We start from the raw sequence: 22984 nt of genomic DNA, 5'->3' as shown, positions 1-22984 counted from the left end.
TCCCCGTTAGTAATACAAGCTGGAAGTCATGAACCCTTCATGAAGCTATTTTCTTAGACTAAGATGTTTTAGGAATACTCTTAATCAGCTTCATATCTTTATCGTTCTTTAAATTGGTCACTGGAGTTCTAATACATGTATTAATATGGACATGGTGAGACCTGGGCTTTAAATATTATTCTTCATCTTTTTATAACGAGCCAGTTTCATTCAGCCCAAAAAAATTTCAAACGTGCTAGCGGCAAAAATATCTAATATTTAAATTTGAAGTCTGACCTTCCTGCCCCTGTTTGAACTACTGTGACTCTGGTAATTAAATATTCAGAGGTCTTGGTACTTTTGCTTTCATGTTTGAAAGTATGTTTTATAGATCCTTTAATTTGTCCAAAAAAAAAAAAAAACTGTGTGCAGTTTTACTTTATTTCTGCTGTCTTTGTAAAAAACTCATTGTTCTAACTTTTTATTTCTCCGGTGTTTTTATTCCTAGTTATATGCTTAAGAGCTGTGAGGAGACTTTGTGACGTAAACACTCTTGTGATTTATGTCAACCTGTACAGTAAGCGGGGAGACACTGTGAATGATCTTTCAATGAAATACTGGCAGTAATATAAATTAAATTACAATTTAGGAGCTTGTATGTAAAGTTGAGAGACAAAAAGTGAGCCTTGGGCTCCCCTCAGTATTTTATTGTGTACGCAAATGCTTTTCCAACAAATACCAAATGTCAGAGGCCCTTAAAAAAGACAGAAGCCAGAACCAGGATTAGTGTCTGGTATGTCAGCTTTCTGGACGCTCGCCCTCAGTTTGCCCTTTGCTTCAGCGAAACCTTTGGCTGAGACTGCCCATCAGCATCCACGGATGGGCATAATGGATCTGCTGTCAGGCAGGAAGGTGTCGATCTAAGGAAATAAATTAAACTCATTAAAGTTACGAGGACTGTGATTTGTTCAATACTTTTATGATACAGGTGCTGAAATAAACCTCTAATTTAGAGGGACAAAATAGCAGGCCACTTGTTCTGGAATATAACAAATCACAATAATTAGAGGAGGGCACACACATTTCATAGCAAAATAAATTCTTCTGTGAACTTTCTTGCTTCTTACTTAAGAATGAGCTATACATGCAATAATTTAATGAAATAAATAAACATGTCTGTTTTTTGTAGAAAGGACTTATCTACAGTATGTCTGACCAATCAAATTGCTGTTTTCTGTTATTTTGGATAACAATTGTTTCATAGTTTGTTGCACAGCAACAAGAATAGAATATGGGTCACTTTTCTTGTGAATCTTTTGCCGTTTATGGCCAATTTAAATAACTGGCTGCATCTAAACCTTCTATCTAGCTATACTATATCTAGATATCTATCTAGCGATAGATAGATAGATAGATAGATAGATAGATAGATAGATAGATAGATAGATAGATAGATAGATAGATAGATATTTACACCAAATATGTAATCATCCTGCTGACATGCTGCAAAAATAGCATCACTCAGCCAGCAGTGATGTGATGAATGCTTCTTGTTTGGTCCTCTGTCAGGGTCAATAGTGACAGCCCAGAGGGAATGTCAATATTTACATAACCAGTGACATACCATCTAAATCCATCATCTGACCCATGCTTAACACAACGGCATGCTACCAGGATCCAGCCACCCTCACATTCTGGATGACTTTACACAACCCTTAAACAAAAGGACATTTTTGCACATGTAGAATATTTACAATATAGAGGTGAAAATGTTCCTGAACTGATGGTGGTGGTGGTGGTGGGGGGGTTATGGTTGGTTATTTAAGTCATTTGTATCATTTTCCCTCTAATCAACCTAATATGAAGATTTGATTCAGTTATGTGAAAAAAAATGAAATGACGTACCATGCTAGTTACGAACTGGTCCATTATTTCAAATTAAATTATAGCAACAATTTAATTTGAAATCAATCAATTAATTTGATTATGTTCTTAATTATTAATCAACCATAGAAATGGGAGGAAGCATGTGCATGCAGGTCATTTATTCAAGATGATTTCTATAACACCATATCTAAATAACTTGTGCATTTTATTTATTGAAGGCATTGTTCATGCACATTAAGCCCAGATTTTGTCTTTCAGATGTATGAACATGTTGCAGATTGTGTTATTGTGCATCGCTGGCCTACTGGTTCAACCGGAAAGTTTTTTTTTTTTTATGTAATTAGTTCCACTTATGTGCCTCCTGATGTTACAAGTCCAAAATTTAAAAAGCCAGCACAAAGAACAAGAGCAAACAAGACATTGTGTATTATTGTAATGAATAGCATGTTCAATAGTAATAATCTCCTGGGACGAAACCAGGAGGTCTGTGAATCCAAGTTTTTGCTTGTTGAATATATATTGGATCACAGTTAAACACTGTTATTTCACTTTTCATCATGTCTTCACAGTTCAAACATGCACACTGTACACATATGAACCCCAGCCCAAAAGAGCCCTCACTGATCGATATGACATTTCAAAAAGGAATATTTATAAATCTTATTAGGTCTGAAGCTCATTAAAAGATTATCTTTAAAGGTGAAACAAAAAAATGTATAACATGTTTGTGTCTGCAGGGACGCAGAAAAGTGACAGTCTTCATTCGTATCGTTAAAAAAAGCAGCAATAGGAATGATGAATGCTGCAATCTGGTGACACTGGAATATTATTTTTTTTCTTATGGATTAGACTGATGAACACCAGCTTGTAGTGAGGACTTTTACATGTCTATGTCCAGAGCAGGTAGCTGAGGTCATGTGATCAGGACCTGCTGGCTGTGCATCACACCTGCCTGAAAACTGAGGGAACCGAGCTTTAGTTACAGAGAATCAGTCTAAAACTCTACCACTGACTCCACAATCTTTGAACTCTATTTGTTTTTATAAAAACTAGCTTTTACGTAATTTCACAAAGTTTCTTGGTTTATGTTAAAACACTTTGAGATCATTTTATCATGAAAGTGGCTGTAAAATTTTCCATATTAAAGCTCAGGACCATCTTCTTTTAAGTAATGAATGGCAATGATTATTGAGAATTGCTGTGTCAAATTATTTCTATATTTAGTCCTTTAGTTGGCTGAATATTATTACGGTAATTGGCCTATGGTTGTCATATAAACCACCATATAAATGATAATGCAATACTGTTAAAACGGAAATATTCTAACTATTAGGGTTTTTAAAATATTAAATAGACTGGATTAAAAATGTGTGATGTAAAGAATTAGGCATAATTTGGCTGATATAAGAGAAATTTAAAGTCTTCAGCTTAATTTTCAAGGGTTTCCCTCAATGAAAAATTTAATATTTCTCAAACCAGTAAAGATGTTTTTTTGTTTCTTTCTTTTTTAAAGAAACTTAAAATATTAAAGGGCAGTTTAAAAAAAATTTAATTTTGTGCTCAGAATAAACAAAAACGCTACCTTCTAGTACCTCCTCAAATAACTTGCTAATCTATCATTTACTCTCTGTAGAGCTGCATGTTTTAGGGGCTAAAACTTAAAAATGAAAAAAGTACAATGAGGATTGTAACCAAAAACTAATGTACTTGCAGTTTTGTTGGACATGCTCTGTAAATGCATTCAGAATGAAATATTTTCTCAATAACTCGGACATTGTGTTGTGTTTGTGTGTAACCCAGTGACACATTTTAGCAGCATTTGGTGCCTGGCAGGTGGTCATTTCTGACTCCCCACAACAGTTGGTGATTTAGAAGGGACCTCAATCTGCACACTGTGAACAGACTCTACTGTATTCATTACATCGAGCTGCTTCCTGGGTAAAAATCACAAAATACAAAAATATGCACATTAATTACCTCTTTCATAGTTTAGTACTAGATGCATGCTGAAATCATTCATAAGAGTTTAAAAAAAAAACAGCTACTATCTCTAATGTGAGTTTTGCTTTGTTTCTGTGTGGATTAACTAACTGATTCTAAGGTTTTTCACAATGTATTACACCAAACATTTAAATAAGTGATACATAATCTTAGAGCCACTTTTAAACATTAAATGTGGAAGAAATTCTCATTTTCATTTTTAAACATGCACGTTTTCTGATTTTAGTTCTTTTTCAAGTAAGACGTTTCTTCATATAATTTCTACTTTAGAATGCTGGGATTTATGCCCCAGGTTTGGACTTGGGTAATCCAGAAGGGTTCAAATCTGCACAGATTTTGCTACAGGTCCAAAATCAATGTTGTAATATTCGAGCTGCTTTGCTATCACAGTACTTCTTAAAGCTGGAAATTTACAGATTGCCAAATCATGTCTGGAATATTGGAAAAAGTATCTCATGAAAGACATTTTGCCCCACCTTTGAATTATCCTTACAGAGAAATGAAAAAATAAATAAACAAATAAATTCCTTAGATGAGAAGCAACCCCACAAATGGATGAATCAGGATGCGTCTTAGGTGTAATCTTTAAAGTCAGATAGCAGATCATCTGGCAACTGATGGCGAGTCAGTGTGGGAGGAAATTACCTCTTAAATGGAGGACAAAGCTTGTAAATTGAAGTCAGAAACGAGCTGTCAGAGCGATCCGAGGTTATACATTATCAGCCGCTGACACAATATCAACATTGGAGATTACACACACACAGCCTGGAACTCATTATCTAATAAGGATATTGACCAAAAGTCTTGCGTTTTCAAATCCATTTGCTGCTAAAGTTGAACAAGCATGGATGGCAAAACAGTCAGCGCACTTCCCTACAGCTTACCTTGCCTGAATTTAATCACAATTGATCAATTTGTGAGAGCTGAAAAAAAAAAAACCTCCAAGCAAAATTCGGTTTGGGGTCTTCTTCATCACACTAGACAACTGGAAAACTTTAGGATCGACACCAGTTGTTTTTTTTTTTTTTTCTTTAACAGCTTCTGATGGGACTCACTGCTGATCCTCCATCCCCACATCTGGACTAATATCGTTAGCCTCTCAGAATTGCAATGCAGCAGAAGCAGCAAATGCTGGTTAAAGAAGATCCATGACTGATTTTGTTAATCTCACCTATACAGTCTCTTTTACAATGGGATGTGCTTTATTCCCTATTGGTTTGATCACTAAGTTTTGATTAATTTTAGGGCAAATTAAGAAGGGCTTCAATGTAAAGAAAAAATAAAAACTGTAAAACCTTTACTTCTCACACATAAAAACAATATTTATACACTAAAAATCTTGCTGATCAATTATCAATTAAACATGTCTACATTTCAGCCAGGGTCCTTGTCCCTCTAGTCTCTTTGGGTCAGATGTGGAGGAAAACGTCGTCCTGACTAAATCTGCTCCTGAGAGTCTGTTGACCCGATACGAGCGGGCCGAGTTCAGGACTGAACATCAACGAGCTTCCTCTTGCGGTAGTTCAGAACCAGGCTGGAGGCAGTGAGCTGTGCGGCCTGGCCCTTCTCCCAGCCCTGGAAGCCGTTCAGGCCGCTCTGACCGGACTTAAACAGAACCTTCTCCAAGAAGTCCAGTCGCCCCACCAGCACAGATGTGTCTTCATTATAGGCATTCTGGGAGGAGTCCATCGTTCGCCTAAAGCGGCCGATGAACGTCTGGAGGGACGACAGAGTAAGAAGGTCACGATCGCAGTTTGCAGTTAATGAATTTTAATGAGTGATGCTTTCTTTTTTTTTTAAGTCGGTCCCATCTATAATTTTTTCTTCTGCAGGCAAAATTGTTAAAAAATGTTAGAAGCAAAGTGGAAGAGGGCGATGGTGCCTCGCAAAATAAATTTATTGGCTTGCTGCACCCTCTAGTGGTGATAGAGGTCAATAACGCTGCCTTGCTTTCTGATGTTTAGAAAAAAGGAAATGGAGCAGAAAAAAAACAGCTTGGCTGCGAAACCTCTATCGGCTGGACCATTTAAATGACATTTTTATTTCAAACACAGGCAAGAGGAAACTTCCAGGTTGTTTACTATTACACCTTTCAAATTCTGATCTAAATTTAAAATTTACAGGTTAAATTAAAGATAACTCGCTCATGCACTGAAAAGGTAAGAAAATGTCAGCTGTTGGTGGAAGTTAATAAAATATGCTGCTGTGTATGCTTGGTAAATTGTAAATTAATGAAGAAACTATTTGGTTTCTGTCCTCACCAGAAGTGAGCAGGTTTGTCTCCTCACCTAAAGGTCAGACACACAATTATTAATCTGCAAACATGTCCCACCTCGTTTAAGATGAACATAAATCACAGCAAATTACATCTAATCAGTGTCTAACTGACAGCGTTTATTGTTGTCCACTGGGGATTATTTTCAGAAATGGACTCATGCTGGTAACTACTGTACTTCCTCCCAGTCTCTCGTACCTGTAACAACGTCTTTGCGATGTCTGGGTTTTCTGGACTGTCAAAATGCAGCATCTGGGAGCCCAGGCCGTAGTAGTAGGGACCCATCTTATGCAAGTCCACCACGTTGGGGTCCGCTGTGAACACGGTCCTCCAGCCCTCTTTGTAGATTTTAGGAAGCTCCACAGACAAAACCTTCCTCTTCTTCTCATATAGACCCTTACAGAGCCATAGAGGAAGCTCCATCTTTGTGCCCTGAAAGGAAAGAAAGATAACTTAGTGAACAGGCTGTTAGGCACCGATGTGTTCAGGAAGGCAAATGAGCCAAATGCAAATACAAGAGTTAAAACTTATTTTTAACTCTTCATTATATTCAATCATTAATTTTTAATGTGTGGTTAATTCTGCGCTTTGTTACATGTAGATTTAAGTCTTTCTCTGTGCTTAACATGCAAGAGACAGGGTTTGAACTGGTCAGGTTTGGAGTCCATCACAATTAGATACATAGAACTAATAACTCAGAGCAGCTCAGTCACTAATTTTCCTAATATTCATGTTTTTGGATTGTGGGAGAATCCAGAGGAAAGACTCACACATGAAATGCAACACAGAAAACACCTGACCATGATTTGAACCTACGACCTTCTAACTACAAGGCAACAGTGTCATATTTAGATCCACTTTGAAGGCATGTTAGTTTAATGAAACACAAAGAATTGTGTAATTTGAACAATTCGGATTATTCTTTAACAAGTGACTAACTTCCCAAATAAGTTGCGTTTTGATTAAAAGCTAGCCAAAGAAGATTAAATTTGCGCCGACTTTACAAGGGAGCAGTATTTATTCTTGAACTCCAAAAACGTAAATTTTAAAACAGCAATGATTAGTTAAAGTGAATTGATATCGGCGAGACGTTCGGTTGAATTGCATATTATTTATGCCTCATAACTTTAAAGCACATAATAAAGTAAAGACAGTGATTTAGAGATAAATGCTGTGCCATAGGTCATTGTAATTTATTGCAGCAAACCCAACCAACCTCCTGAATGTCCTGCGAATCACTAGACTTCTCCAGAAATCCAAGTCGGGGGAAAACGCACTCCGTCCTTACAGGCAGCCTCTCTTGCGAGAGCAAAATGTCGTCGAGAGACAAAAAATTATCCTCCATCCCCACACCGGGAGGTACGGGGAAATAAGACGGTGTGTCCATGTGAGTAAATGTAAGACCAAAGTTAAACAAGTAACGGAATAAAAGCAATTAAATCCTCCCGTCTTACAGGGCTTCCACCACACTTCCTGGTTTTTGGCGCCGGAACAAAGGAACCAATCACAACGCTGCAAACAAGATCAACAAACAGACGGTGCGTTGTAGTTACCTCGGAAGTTTGATATCTATTTCTAAAACTATATCACACACATCTCCGTCTTGGAAGTTGAAAATCCATTAGAAGGTACTAATAGTTATACCAAGCTATTGAATATTGGCAGAGCAAGATTACTACATTGAAAGTGTTATTCTGTGCAATTTACGTATTGTAAAGGAGAATGTTCACAAATGTCTTACGCAGTACCTTTAGTGAGTTGGATTCATAGTTGGAAGCTAACAATGGTTCAAATCCAAATATGACTGCTTCTAAACGTCAACAAAAAAATAATTGATTTTCATTAGGATTCCTGACAGCTTGTATAAAAGACTGTGATACACATTTTAAGTATAATTTGCGGACATTTTTATTTTAGAGTTTAAATTAATAAAATAAAGATAAATTCACTGATAATGGCATGTTCAATACATCGTATATTGCAGATACAACTGATTTTCCAACTTGCAACTAGAAGGCTGTTAAATTGGGGCAATGTAATTCCCACATCAGACTAACTATACCAAAATAAATTGAATAAAACATGTGAGAGATTTGATGAGATACACATTAAATCTGTATATTTAAAGTATGAGGAACATGGGATTGGACTTGGACTTTGATGTTGAGTTTACTCCGGGATTTCTCACTTTCCAAGTCGAAAATTTGATGCAGTCTTGGGTTTTTCCAACTTTGAATCAAGGAAATACAAATAGATCAAATAAATTGGATGTAAAGTCATTCTTAGATATGGAAAACACCTATTTACTGAACTGAGCTCTGAACTTATACAGTATAATGTCAAATTGACTTCTGTGATATGTTATTAGCATTTTCTATATTGCAAATTATTTGAATAAAATATCACGTTATTGAATACAAATAACATCTTTTATAAGGGCAATTTTAATCAGTTATTTAATCAACAGAATCAAAATACCCAAATGAAATCATGTGTAATAATATTTGTGACCATTGGAGGCCAGAATATCACCATGAATAAAAATAGGATCACCTTATAACCAGTTGGAACTGTTAAGCTGTAACCAATATGTGAATTGTAATTATATTAGAAGCATAAAAAGAAGGCACAACAACAAGTAGCTAAAAGTTAGACAGTAAATTCAACCTTGAATTGTCATCCAATTAAAATGCAGCACTTGTCTCAGTGCCCTCACCGTCTCTCTGTCACTTCTGATAACATTCATCAGCTGATAAATGAGGGATGACAGCAAGTCCAGACTGTAATATTGTATTTTCTCCTTTGTCAGGGTAAAATCAGTTCACAAATCTTGACGACAGCAAAAACAGTTCAGTCATTTTTCTTATTTTGACATTGTTGATTCTCAGACACATCCTTCAGACTCCACATTAAGGTCATCAGACACGTGGGCCAACTTCCACCTCAACAAAGTGTTTCTTCATGACTCAATAAATTAAACAGCTCATAAATTATAAAGATTCAAATGACATGAAGCTAGAATTAATAACTGGGTTTTCAGCTCAAAGCTGTCTGTCTCAGTCGTGTCCTTGGGTAATACACTTCACCCGCCTTGCCTGCTGGTAGTGGTCAGAGAGCCTACTAGTGACAGTGAATGACAGCCTCGCTTCTGTCAGTCTGCCCCAGGGCAGCTGCAGCTTACCACTGTCGGTGTGTGAATGTGTGCATGAAGGGGTGAATGACTGAATGTAGTGTGGAGTCCTCTGGACTACGTAAAGCACTATGCTGTAGCATCACCATTTACCATAAGGGCAAAGCTTTTTTGCCGCAGCAAAAAAGCTTTCCGCTCATCTCTACCAAGGTCCTTGTAAGCAAGGAATGAGCTGTAACAGCATCATGACTACAACTGCTTTAATATTAAATGAGGAATAATACGGAACGAAAGCTCCAGTGGGACTGAGCGCTTTGTGCCAGAAGCGAGTTGATAACGCTTTCAAACTCCATTAAAGCTGCATCAGATGCTGTCACACACCGCCTGTGAGAAGTGGCTGTTTAACAGGACATGAAACTGAATTCATACTGTAGGGTTTTTTTTTTGTTTTTTTTATGTGACACTCTCCCAATATCAAACAGCAGTAGGAAGCCTTGTGATGGACAGCAAGGAAGTGGTCTCGCTGTGTAAGATCCACATGAAACTTGAGTGGAGTCGCACGTGGATGCGCATGTGAAGTTTTCTCAACGGACATTAATTTGAAGCATCACGATAGATTTGAAGCACTAAAAAATTTGCAACAGCCTATTTTTGTGGTATATTTTTCCTTTTTAAAAAAAAATCAAATTAAGGACAGATTTTTATTGTGTTAAACAATGAGCCTGATATTTCAGACAAACTCCACATATCCATATGTTTTTTTAAACACCTCTTTCTGTTGGACTAAAATGTGATTTTATTTTTCTCTTGCTGATTTTTTTAGCTCAGTAACACTTACTGTACATCTGAGCACTATGGAGGCTTTCCAAAGTAGTGCAACTTTGCTCTAAGCAAAAAAACAAAAACAGACTATTAATACACTTTTTAGGAGAAGTGGGCTTTCCAGAAAATGTAGTTGAAGATTGAAATAAGATAAAAATGTGTTACCTCACATTCAGATCTTAGAAATAATTCCTCATCTGTGATGCCTCCACTCTGCAAGTTTCCTTCAGTGACTTAAAATGACTTTATTTCCCACTAAAACTCGCATTCATCTTCCTGTAAAAGACACATTTGAAATAGCAGGAAAAAAAGCAGGAAATACTTTTTTCATCTAGCACAATTTATTCCACCATTTGTTTACAGTAGCTTTGTAAATGCAGTTTGTACGTTGATTCGTAGTAGTCTTCACACATCAGCTCTTGGCATTCTGAAGAGTGAGTAACACCTCACATGATTGGAATATTAAACAAATGTTGTTAAATATGAACAAATGAATAAATAAGCCCCGTTCAGTGGCTGCACAGTGGAACAACGAGAGTCCTTTTGAGGGTCCGAGTGCCTCGCATCTCCAGTCGCAGACAGATACATCTGTTTCCAGCAGAAACACAATGTGGGGGAGCTGACTGTAGCAGAGACCAAGAGGCCCCCTTATGATTTGCAAACACACATGCACAAACAGTCATGGAGGGATTACGAGCCAACAGAGCAACCAGAGAACAGAAGAAGGAAAAGAGGACTGAGAAAGTCACATGAGTCATTTTGAAGAATCCAAATGCGGTTGCCTTATGCATCCTAATTTTTATTTATTTTAAAAATTTTGTAAAGGTTTTTGCAGAATCTTTTTGCAGCCTTTTTCGCTTTGAGTGATGCTCTAGTTTTCTTAAGTGCCTTTGTTGTTTATTTTCACTCTCCCTTGTTAGAGGAGGGAACAGATCATGTTCAATTTCATATGTTTGCAGATTTAGTTATCTTATACTCAACCGTTTCAGACATAAAAAGACGCCATTGCCCTGTGACTTTTTGTACCAATCAGGGATATATAAATACATATCAGCTTTTAGGTAATTCAGGTAAAACTCGTACTTTCTTATTTTAAAATAAAAGTTCTCAAATATAGAAACAACAGAGGGTCAAGTTTGAAGCAGACAATGTCACAAGCTGACAGCAATTGGATGTAGTGACCACAAACAGTCAGATTTTACCTTTTCATGATATGTCTTTTCCAAATACCTCGAAGACATTCTTGATATCAATGTTTCCTTGTCCCTCTAGTTTTATGGTGAAATACCCTGTCTCAATCCCTGTGACTTTGGTAATGTTAGAATTTCAGAAAAGCCCTTTTAAAAGATAAGTCATAATTAAATCACGATCAGTCCCAAACATAGAAATAGTCTTCAGTTTAACAAAAAATACTGTGATTTTTAATAATAATAATAATAATAATTATTGTTATTATTATTTTTATAGTTGGATGCTATTTCATAGCATACAACGATGCCGCCGCACTGTTGTAAATTTTTATTTGACTGTTATGGACGTTGTCCTACTTTTGCTGTTTTTATCAGTTTTAATTCTAAATTTCTAGGTTAGGTAGATGACCTGAGGTGTAAGCAAATTTTATGACTTCAGAGAAATTTTATGAAATTCTTAAAGAACATGTTAACAACTGCATTGGTTGTTCATTTTTATGGGTGTATACTAAAATATTTATTTGAAATGAAAAGTTAAAAAAAATCATAAAAGAAAAATGTAAAACTCATTTATTGCATCTGTGTTAAACAGATTAAGTGTTGACACACATTTCAAGCGTTTGTTGGTTCTTTTCATGGTTATGACCTTTCCTAAGCAAGAACATTACATAACACCAATAAAAAAAGGCTGCAGTTTTCTGTTGCTTGGACAGGTTTTACAACGCTTACAGTGATATGCTTGGATACAGCACTCTGTGACCAGCATGCTTCTTTCATAATTACTGTCTATGCTTTACTCTCCATGTGGAGAGTGACTGGCTGCTGGACAAATAATAAATCAGTTTCTCTTTTTGAATTGTAAGTGGGCCTCCAAATGGAAAAAAAATAAAACTATCCGTTTGTCTGTGACTATTTGGGTCCTCTGGTTCTGTACCTGGCTGGTTCCACTCAGTAATCCTTCCATGCAAGCAGTCATATGAATGGACACAGTCTCGCACTCGCGCTCATTCCAGACTCTCTCTCTTTAAGAAATGACTAATTTTTACATGAAAAATCTGGCAGATCTGATAGAGAAAACTGAGACAAGTTACAAGTGAAATTTACAATATGTCATGTTGCTTTTCTGCAGCTGTAAACATTAGCAACGTAAAGGGAGGACTGCCAGTTGCACACACAGGGAACATCTAGACTGTAAACATTTCAATACAGAGACACACACAGCGCTGTCCCAGTCAGCCCTCTACAACGACCTTTCACACACACACATGGCTTCAGTAACCTGTCACAATCCAAGGACACGCAGACGCACACACACACGCACCCCCGCACGCCTACACACACACACACACACACATCCCTTCCGGTGAAGCATCCCAACCATACACACACACCCACACGCTTTACGGGCATAAACTACATTGCTTCTGGCTCCCTCCTTCCTCCCAGTCTGGACTAAGCAGATACTGAGCATGTGCAGACGGTTCACACACACCCATCTTCACACCAAGCGAACGCACCGGACAAGCTGACGTGCCACTTCCTCTCTCTTCCTGCTCAGATGTGCACTGACCTGATCTGAAAACATTTTATGTACTTTCTGATGTTGTTAATCTGGTGCGGAAGGTACGCAGAACTGAGGCAGGGGCTATGAAAGAGGAACGCACTGTGAGGCAGTCTTTTATGAGAGATCACCACCAAGCTGGAGTCCTGTTTGTGTGAGATGAGAGGCGCACTGAATAATGTACAGGTCTGTTTGCAGTTTTCTGCCTCTCCCTCTCCGTCATCCTCATGTGGTTCCTTTTCCTCTTCCATCCACCCTGCCCTGCTTCCTCCCCCCATCCCCACCCAGTTAAGGCCATGGGAGGACTGGACGCAAGTTACAGACTGGCCTGGATCCAGAGACGAGATGGGAGGCCCGTTAAGACCATGCTTTGATTTGGAGGGGTGTCTGAAGGGAGGCAGGAGAGGGTCCACGTTGTATGCAGTATCATCAGCAAGTTTCGAAATAAAAAGCTTAACAGAGGCCCTTTAATGCGTGATGGTTGGAAAGTCACATTTTCTTTTTGGTTCAGTTTACAAGGAACAGTTGTCTGATAGGACTATGGATTCCGTCTCGGCGAGTATGCGATGATCACTTTGTTTCATCAGATTTGGTAGCGTCTGTGTCCAGATGTCCATGGCAGGAACCTAATATGTCCTGAAAACAAAGAGGAGACAGACAGGAAAGACTGATATTTTCAGAAATTAGAAACTAATGTCAGAAGTCAAAAGCTGTCAATCGTTAAATTTTCAAATCGTTTTAGACGATAAAGAAATTAGAGTTTATCAGACCTTTCCTAACAGATACTGATTTAAAATTTTCTTCTATGGTGGAATGTTGGCCCACTCTTCTTGGTAAACTTATTTTAAGCAAGTTTTTTATTGACTAAAAGGCCTGTGTAAAGTGACCGTGCTAATCTGATTTAAGACTGGACTTTGAATAGGCCTATCATGTCACATAACAAAACTGTTGTTACGTTTAAGATCACAAGCTAATGGCCAGACGTTTTGCTTGAGGATTTTCAGGTAGAAAGCGGAATTCATGGTTATATCATTACAGAAAATCATAAAACACTGTATATATCAAAAGTAGCTTAAAAAACCTTTACATTGCAAATTGATACCTTGATATTGGCCTCTGTCTCTTTAAGAAGCTTCTGTTCTTTCCAAATTGCTGCCATGGAACATTCAATTAGTCCCCAAACATGTATGATAGAATTAAGGCAATACTCCATATATAATTTGGATGAAGGAATAACATTATAACATGATGTAAAGCTCAAAAATGTCAACTTTACATAATACTCCCATTAAGATAAAATTGCATAAAGTGTTATTTAATTACCCCAGCAACTTTGTTTTGCTTGTTTGTGAATTCTTTATTTAAGTTTCACCCTGCCTCAGATTTTTCAGTATATGACAAATCAATGAGCAAAGCTGATTAGTTGAACATTAATAGATTTTGATATCATGCCAACTAATTAATGCATCACAGCATACCCAAGGACAACAGACAAAACCTGTTTTAAGTAGCCTGGCCATTGCCTTCCTATGCAACTCCACTCGATTCTCATTTCCCTTCAGTATTCCGTCTTGGATTTCTCCCATTGAACTAGATTTCTCTGGTTGAATTTCAACCAGGCAGATCAGTGAACTGAAAGAGGGGTTGTGAATGTTTTATACTGTTTTAGAGTTGTAGAGGAAGTGAACAAAGGAATTCAGTTCATGCTGCCAAATATTGAATTAACATTAACATCCATCTCATTCAACTTCTCTCTTCATAGTGGAGGATGGTTGTTTATAGTGCAGACAATTTCCAGTGAGCTTCAAAGCATTGAACTGGCGCATTACATATATCAGGGGCAAACGTTAGCAATTGGGTAAAATTATAAATTTCAACAGAATCCACAGAGAGAGACAGCAATTGTTTCTCAGCAGCAGACCTTCTTTTCAAGCAAAGCGTAGAACATGGGGATGGTTTTTACCAGACTGTGTTTCAAGGGGAAACCCACAGTTTTTCAATATCATTTTTAAAGCTATTAAACATTTCCATCATGCTATTCCTGCAATTTCAATTACTGTAATGAGATGCCAACACTGGGATTTTAAAATTAGAGTTGTCATGCTCTCCCATACATGCTGCTGCGAGCTGCCAGTAGATTTTCTCTTAATTTACAAAATAGTCAGCCATGTCCTGGCCATCAGTGGCCATCAGTGGAGAGACTGAGGAAAAACTGTCAGAAGTGAAACATTGGCAGTAAACTCCAAGGATTACCTAGCCTGCTGTTTTTTGATTGTTTTGGATTGACTCACTTACACATTTCTGGATATAAACTGACCTGTTTTGAAAAGAACAGATTTTGCATAAATAAACGGCACTGAACTGAATGAACTGCCAACTTTAGGTTTAGTGGTAAAGAACCATAATGAAAGGAATCTTGTGCGGCATATTAGAGTTTATGCACTTTCTAACAAACGAAACATCGTCAGCGACCCCTCACACCCCCACCATGGACTGTTCTCCCTGCTGCCTTCTGGAAAGAGGTTCCGCAGCATCCGGTGCAGGTCCACCAGGTTCTGAAACAGCTTTTTCCCACTTGCCATCAGACTGCAGAACTCTTAACTGGACTGTACTCAAAAACTGGTCTCCACTTCATACCTTGCACATATACTGTACATAGCTAAATAACTTCTATTTTACTGCCATCCCTGCACTTTATATTTTATACTTATATTTATATTTATATTTTATATTGTATTTTATTTTATTCTGGAGTAACCTCATAACATTGGAACCTCAAAACATTGTCCTGAGCCGTATGCAACGAAATTTCATTCTGTATACACCCTGTGCATGCAAAATGATAATAAAGTCAGTCTAAGTCTAAGTCTAAGTTCTTCAGCGGGTGATCACGCTGTGATTCTCACCTTGAAGAGTACTCAGAGTGGGCCAGGTGGTCGGTCAGTCGGAGGGGTGTTCAGGGCAGGACCGATTGATCTCAAACCATGAGTCTATACAGCTGCAGAAGCACAAAGACACATAGATATGAAGTAGTTGAATCGGATATAGAAATCAGAAAACACATCTTCATACGGATAATGATGAATTTACACGTCTGAATAAGAAACAAGCTGAGCTATGTTATGCAATACACATTTAACTCAATGTTATGGAAAGCTGTTGCTAAAGTTTCATGTAGCCCTGTTGGAAAATCTCCAAACACTCCCACACAGGAAGCTCATAGACACATAAAACCTATAAATGAACCTCACGGGACGACACTAGAAGAGACCTCTTCTGACCTGCTTTGAATTTATAAAATCTTTCTCCCTGTGTTCTTAGAAAACATTTGACAGTAACCACATCTTTAGGGGCTGTCATGTCAAGTTTATTTCATTAATAGCTTGAGTACTAAAATCGGAGCCTTCAAAGACCAGAGAGTAAAAAGAAAAATCCACCACGTTGGGATGACTTTTGTGGAGTAAGTGCTGTGCTGAAATGTCCTGATTACAAAATCTTTACACAAGCAGATGTTAATGATTTTATAGCAAAGTGGAGCCATTTGGGAGTCACAGCAACTCAGCCACAAAGTAGTACGATCACAGATCGTTTTGTTTTTCTTTTCAGTAGATGCTGGGCAGGAAAGAGTACTTTCTTTAAAGTTATGTTGTCTTCAGGAACTTGAAGGATCTGTACAAAGTCTAACTATGGAATTAATCAAAGACCCTCTTGTCCCACATCATCGTCTGACCTCACAAATGTGCTTCCCTTAATGTCCTATAAACACAGCCCTGAAGCTTGTGGAAAGCCTTTCCAGAAGACTTGAAGTTGGTGACATCCTATTAAGCACCTTGGATTAAGAATGGGATGTCACTCAAGTTCATGTTTACATGAAGGCAAATTAGTTTGGCAACAAAGTATATTTTACAGTTTCAGTAAATCAGTACTGCATACAGAAAAAACAAATAAATTCTAAAATTGAATGTATAAAATCTAAAATTATTAATGTATGCAATAAATAAAAATGTATTAGTTCAAGAAATGTGTCAATAATTACTTAAATACACAAACATACAATTTATTGTATAAATAATTAAGGCAAACTTGAATTTTTTGTATGTTAATATTTAATACTTAGTTTCCCTTTGGGATTAATAAAGTATTTTTGAACTGAATTGAATTGTTAAAACAATCCAATCTCAATAATTATTCAACATTTTCTGTGCCACAGTTTATCATAAATTAATTTAATCTGTGACTCTCGTTCATCTAGTTAGACTCTAATATTTCACTGGTCAAACTGGTAACAGTGGTTTAATGACAGACCAATCACCTATCCGTTAGCAGAGTTTACCACTTCCACAGACTTGATGGTGGTTAATTATTTCAAAATTATATAAGCTATTACATTTAATAAATTAGAAAGAATAATTTCCACATATGTTTTTCTAATTTTTTAAAGATATCTAAATAATTTTAATAAAATAGATTGATTTATGTAATAAGTGAATTTCCAATTTTATTGAAATGATCACATAAAGTGAACATTTATTCAACTTAATTCCTTTGCATTGTGCTACTTTGACTCTTGATATCAGCTCATCTCTTTAATTAACTTTTTAATAATGTGAAACACTTCTTACGATAGAGAGCAGAAATGCTGCTTTATCTTTAAACAAATGATTGAATAATGTTTGCATCAAAATAAAGCACAGCAAACAGAGCAATCAGAGCTTTAAACCTTTACACAGTGCTGTGAGGGGAGGGGATTTAATTAGAAGAAGTGCAAAATTTATATAAGAGCCAATGATTCAAATCTGTCTGCGTTTGTGTGTGTGTAGGTGTGGGGGTGTGTGTGTACGCGGGGGGGTGTGGGTGTGTGTGTCAGTCACCTTTTGTGGTAGATGCAGAGGCACGGCAGTCTGGCTATGGTGTCCCCTTGCTGCAGCTCCTCTAGACAGATCACACACTCGCCGGCATCCCTCGCCAACACATCATCTAAGGTGGCAGACACACACAAACAGCCACAGAGCGGAAGAAGAATTAGCATTTCACCACAAACACTGATAAAGTCAGCCATCATATCAAACACAGCAGAGAGCAGCCGGGAAAGCAGCTCGGTGCATCACAAAGATGATACCGTTGGCATTTTCTGCTTCCAGCCATAAAGAAAAAAAAAAAAAAAACGCAAGAAAGAAGCAATTTGTGATGAGCTTTGAGCCAGTTTCTGTTGCTATTACTAGAAAATGTATTTCCGAATATTTTATCCCCTCCACTACGCTACTAACTGAAGATCAGCAGCTACAGAGACTTGAATGATCTGTATCAAACCACACAGTTAAGTATAGGACTTAACCAGTATTCATCATCCATTTCCAATACGACCAGGACAAACAAGCATCAATTCAGAATTTGGTGACAAATTATCCTAACATGCATACTTTGGGAATCTGGAAAGCAGCTGGAAGACACATAGAGCACATGCAAACTCCAAGCAGAAAATCCTCAATCCCAGATATAAAACTCTCTTGTTGCAAGGCGACGGTACTAACATGTCGAGGCGCCCACATTTAGAGAATTTAGATTAGGACAGTGTGCAATGATGACTGAGTCTCTCTTTAAGTAAAAGGACAAGTAATTAGATCAATGTTTTAATAACAGTAAAATAAATCACCAAAAATCACTTTTTAATTGATCCACAGCTTTGAATAAAACAGATTCAGCTTGTTTGCTGACTTTAATCGGTAATTTAAAACAATCCAGCTCAAGTATCCGTACAGATGAAGTGGGTTTACATTGCTCTTGACACTGAATTTCAGCCAGGGCATGTTTGTTATTGTTCATGTGGTTGCTATGTGGTTGGATGATTTGATGATGTCATTTCCATTGATGGAAATGAATTTCCCCTTTGGGACAATAATGTCTAAAGTCTAAAGTCAGGACATCCAGCTAGCCAGTATTAGTGTGGAAAATTCATGACACAGCCAGAATTTCCACATTCTTTGCTCTGGTAATCTATAGTTCTTATAGCCTTCTGAATGTCTTTCCAAAACTTTCTGTGGGCTTCAGCTTCTGGATGCACTTACCCTGCATCCAGAATAAAAGCTTATCTTGAGGTAGAAGGGAGGATTCATAATATTAACCTGCCGTTGGCAAAGCTGCAAAAATAACACAATCCGGTCATGTAGTGCAGAGCCCCGTAAGATGTTTTGAACATCTCATTAAAAGGTGAGGCTGCCTGAGCACAGTGTGTGGCCTGACCCAGTAAAGGTATGCCGAGACTAATAAAGTGCTCACAAAGTGTGAAATTCTAGAGAATAAGTTGCTCATAAATTAAATTCTCTGCTTGCTTTAAAACAAAAAGCTACATCAAATGAGTCGTCCTCGATCCTGATTACCCCCTCCTGACCGAGGCCAGGAAAATCTCCACGGCTCTTTGGAGGATCAATACGCGATTCACTGAAGGTGCAAAATGACGGATCATGTGCAATTATACAAAGCAAGAAAACAGATATAATTAGGGATGCATGTATCATACATATTCCTCCACGTTTGTTAAAGTTGTGTAAAAATACTAAACAATCTCAAATTGATGATTACATAAATGATAACTTGACTAACGTAATAATATTAATTGTAAAAAGAGCGAAGGAGCAGAGAAAACTAGTAAAATACCTAATACTTGATAGAAATTAGAATTTTGGTTGGATGAGCTGTTAAGGTGAAACGCTTCGGTAATAATTTACACTGAATAATAAACATTTTATTATACAAATGGAAAAAACTAATATTAGAAGGGTGGTGGAATCTGGCAAATTTGGTAGCTTTGTTGCCAGATTCTGTTCATGTGTGGGCTCTCTCTGGGTACTCTGGTTTCCTCCCACAGTCCAGACACACGACTGGCAGATTATTTGGTCTCTCTAAATTGTCCTCAGCGATGAGTGAGTGTGTGCATGGTTGTTTCTTCTGTGTTACCCAATGATGGACTGGCAACCTGTCCAGAGTGTACCCCTACTAAAAACTAACAGAGAGTCTGTGGAGGGAGCTAAACATTAGGGCGATGGCAACAAGGCCATCCAGCCTCAGAGTCTGAGCTTACCACCAAACATAAATTGTCAAAATGTTAACACTGAGCAGAAAAGGGGATATTCCACTTTTTAAATGTAGAGAACCACGGGTCCATCTGCTTCGGCAATGAACTACTTCAGTACACATAGAAGATCATGTTCTGATTAAAGAAACAGAACCAAATTATTTGATTCATTTGCATAAAGCAAAGATGAGGTCGAGGTTCCCTAAGCCAAGCAATTCTGTTCAACAGCAGTGGTGCTGTGTCATCTGTTAAGAACCGTGCAGAGTAGAACCGTATGTTTACAGTGATCATGATTGAGACATTAAAACAGTCACATCATTTCCAGAAAACCCTTAAGCCATACCCGTTCGCTACTGATGAGATCGTAGGCAAAGTGAATGAAGAAAGATGTGTTTGACATTACATTAAATCTGGTCTTCTGTTTCGTTTGATCAGAATTGGATGAAATGGGATCTGAGGGCTCTTTTTCTGGGTCTCCAACTCATTAGTTCTCTCCTCACCCACCTGCCTCCCTCTTGACTTTCAGCTGTCTCTCCTGCCTGCCAGCAGACGTTTGGCATCAAGCAACTTCACGTCAATAATGACTTAGAGGGGTTGCTCTTTGCTTTCCTGAATCACAGCACTAAATTCCTTCTTTTCCTGTCTGTATTTGTCCTTCAGTGGCCCGAGCTGCAGGAGGCAAACTGCATGTGCCTCACCTGACTCTTCCTTCTGCTTTCTCTCTGGTTTTGCTCCACATTGGTCCTCCTGACTTAAATGTCTTTGCCCCCCTCACTCACGCCACTCACGCAAGTGCTCAAGGTGCTATATTTAGCAGGACACATTAAAAATATCATTACTGAAAGCCGAAGCCCAGATAAGATCCAGAATTCACCTCACGTGGATTTTGTGCTACCCTTGAACCTCACCTGCCCTCTACAGGCATGTAGACAAAAAATACTAAAAGAAAAATACAGAGAAATGACATTTGTTTTAAGTTACTGTAGACAAACATTTAAAATTAGAAGATATGTTTTTGATTTATATTTCAGAAATCCTCAACACCATTGCAGTTACATCTTGCACATACAGTGTGTTGCAAAAGTAAACATAACTCTCAAGCTTTTTTATATTTTGTCACCTTTTAACCTTAAATGTAGATGATTATTTTGGTGGAGTCTAATATAATAAAACAACTCACAACAGTGGGAATTGCAAAAAGATGCAGTTTTAATTTCTGATTTAAAGTCTTAAAAGTGTGTCATAGATATGAACTCACTGTCCTAAATAAAATCTGACTAAGTCTAGCTGTTCTGTAAAGGCCTTTTTGATTTGTTATTGGGAAAGAAACCGTCTTTGTTCCTTGATCATGAAGACCAAGGAGCAAAATGGGCAAGTCAGGAAGAATGTTATGGAGAAGTTTAAAGCACAATTAGATTATAAATATCTCAAGCTTCGGATATCTTACAGAGCTCAGTTCAACCATCTGGAAATGAAAAGAGTGTAGCACAAGAGCAAACCTGGCAAGACATGGCTGTCCGAGCAGAGAGAGTGTAAATCAGAGAAGCAGCCAAGAAGACAATGGTAAAGCTGAAGGAGTTGCAGAGACTCACACCTCAGGAGGGAGAATCTGCCAACAGAAAACTATTGGTTATGCACTCCACAAATCTGGCCTGTCTGCAAGAAGAAAGCCATTCTTGAAATAAAGCCACAAGAGGTGCCGTTTGTAGTTTGAGATAAGCCATGTGGCGGTCACAGGAAGAAGGAAAGCTGGTCAGATGATACAAAACTGTGATATTTTGTAACCTGCATGCAAATCAGGTCAGAGGAAAGCTAACAATGTAAAAAAGAAGAAAAAAAACTCCCAAAAGTCGAACAATCACAGTTCTCTTCTTCAAACAAGAAGCCAAAGAAACATGGACGAAACTAAATGCAAAAGAAAACCTTTTGGAGGCATCAGAAGACTTAGAACCTGATTTGACATTCACCTTTCAGCAGGACATTGACCCACTGCAATACAAACAGAGCTACGAACGATACATTTAGATTAAAGCATACTCATGTGTTAGAATGACCTAGTCAAAGACCTGGCCTAAGTCCAATTGAGATTTTGTAGGAATATTTGAAATTTATACTCACAAGGTCTCTATTCAGTCTCTGACTAAACTTGACCTTGAGGAAAAGATGGGCCAGCAAAAAACACTAACAGCTCTATCGTTCCTGTGAAAGGTGTTGGGGAATTTATGCAAATGCATGTTCATTAGTTCAAAACTATAAAAGTCGACTATTATCTTTAAATATACAATTATTAACCACTACTTTCTGTTGGTTTATCATGAATAAACACAATAAATGCATCAAGTTCTGGTTGTGAAATGACAAAATGTGACAAGGATTGCAAGGCATTATAGCTTAGTCTTGTTGATGCAACCACTGCACTGTACTTCCAGGTCGTTGCAGGGGTAATGCCACTTTTAATGAGGCGGTTGCCAAAAACAGTTTCTGCAGACACTCACCGGTTCAAAGTTTAGGCTTGTCTGAATTGCCTCAGGTGAAACTATCAAAGACTTTGATCATACCTTCAATTTTTCCTGCATCCTGGCACAGGATAACACTTCTGAGCGTAGTTCAACAGCTGCTGCTTTCATCCACTTTATAGCGATGTAAATAAGATATAGCTGAAAGTAATCGATTTGCATGAAGCGTAACTATCAGGGAGGGCTTTGCTGGGATCATGTGTATTCAGTGAGAGTCATTCCCAAAAGTCAAATTTTATACCGAAAAACTTGATTTTAGACAGCTAAGACTTTACTTTATTTTATTTAAAAAATAAAATAAAACAAAAATAGTAACCCCCCAGCAACCCTTCAGGACTTGGTGGAACTGGTGATTCAGGTCATTGATGTCTGCAGATGCTGAACGATCCTGTAGAGTGAATATAAACCAAAATGTAGAACGAACGTATCAGCCATAAATCTATGAAATAAAGAATTACAGCCGTTCTGCCTGCAAAAGGGGGTCAAGCCCAGTAGTACAGTAATAAACTGCCTTCTGAAATATTTTGAGTTTATCACAGTAACCTCAAAAT

At 37.7% G+C, this 22984-nt stretch overlaps 2 protein-coding genes across 2 annotated transcripts in view; both read right to left on the bottom strand.

Moving 5' to 3' along the window:
• Positions 1 to 3756: 3756 nt before the first annotated feature.
• On the bottom strand, positions 3757 to 7628 carry gins3 (GINS complex subunit 3). The gene is made up of 3 exons (XM_032578216.1): positions 7359 to 7628; positions 6341 to 6574; positions 3757 to 5583 (listed from the first exon to the last, which is right to left on the bottom strand). Exons 1-3 carry the CDS (start codon positions 7527 to 7529, stop codon positions 5353 to 5355), a joined length of 636 nt encoding a protein of 211 aa, XP_032434107.1. The 5' UTR covers positions 7530 to 7628; the 3' UTR covers positions 3757 to 5352.
• A 2785-nt stretch (positions 7629 to 10413) lies between these two features.
• Positions 10414 to 22984, bottom strand: part of znrf1 (zinc and ring finger 1) — a 48282-nt gene continuing 35711 nt past the window's right edge. Inside the window, exons 3-5 of the mRNA XM_032587135.1 lie at positions 17717 to 17822; positions 15752 to 15843; positions 10414 to 13481 (exon numbers count right to left, since the gene is read on the bottom strand). Coding sequence (XP_032443026.1) covers positions 15786 to 15843; positions 17717 to 17822 — 164 coding nt within the window. The 3' untranslated portion in view covers positions 10414 to 13481; positions 15752 to 15785. The remainder of the gene's footprint in view (positions 13482 to 15751; positions 15844 to 17716; positions 17823 to 22984) is intronic.

The sequence above is a fragment of the Xiphophorus hellerii genome, chromosome 2 (assembly GCF_003331165.1).
Source record: "Xiphophorus hellerii strain 12219 chromosome 2, Xiphophorus_hellerii-4.1, whole genome shotgun sequence".
In the NCBI taxonomy this organism is placed as follows: Eukaryota; Metazoa; Chordata; class Actinopteri; order Cyprinodontiformes; family Poeciliidae; genus Xiphophorus; species Xiphophorus hellerii.
Note: the sequence above shows the minus strand (reverse complement) of the source record. Positions and strands in the feature narration are given on the sequence as shown.

Excerpts from the sequence above, each read along its gene's own strand:
- gins3 (XM_032578216.1), bottom strand. The coding sequence starts at position 7,529 with ATGGACACACCGTCTTATTTCCCCGTACCTCCCGGTGTGGGGATGGAG. Across the intron at positions 6,575-7,358 it reads ATTCGCAGGACATTCAGGAG|GGCACAAAGATGGAGCTTCC; the intron begins GTTGGTTGGGTT and ends CTTTCCTTTCAG. Across the intron at positions 5,584-6,340 it reads TCGCAAAGACGTTGTTACAG|ACGTTCATCGGCCGCTTTAG; the intron begins GTACGAGAGACT and ends TCGTCCCTCCAG.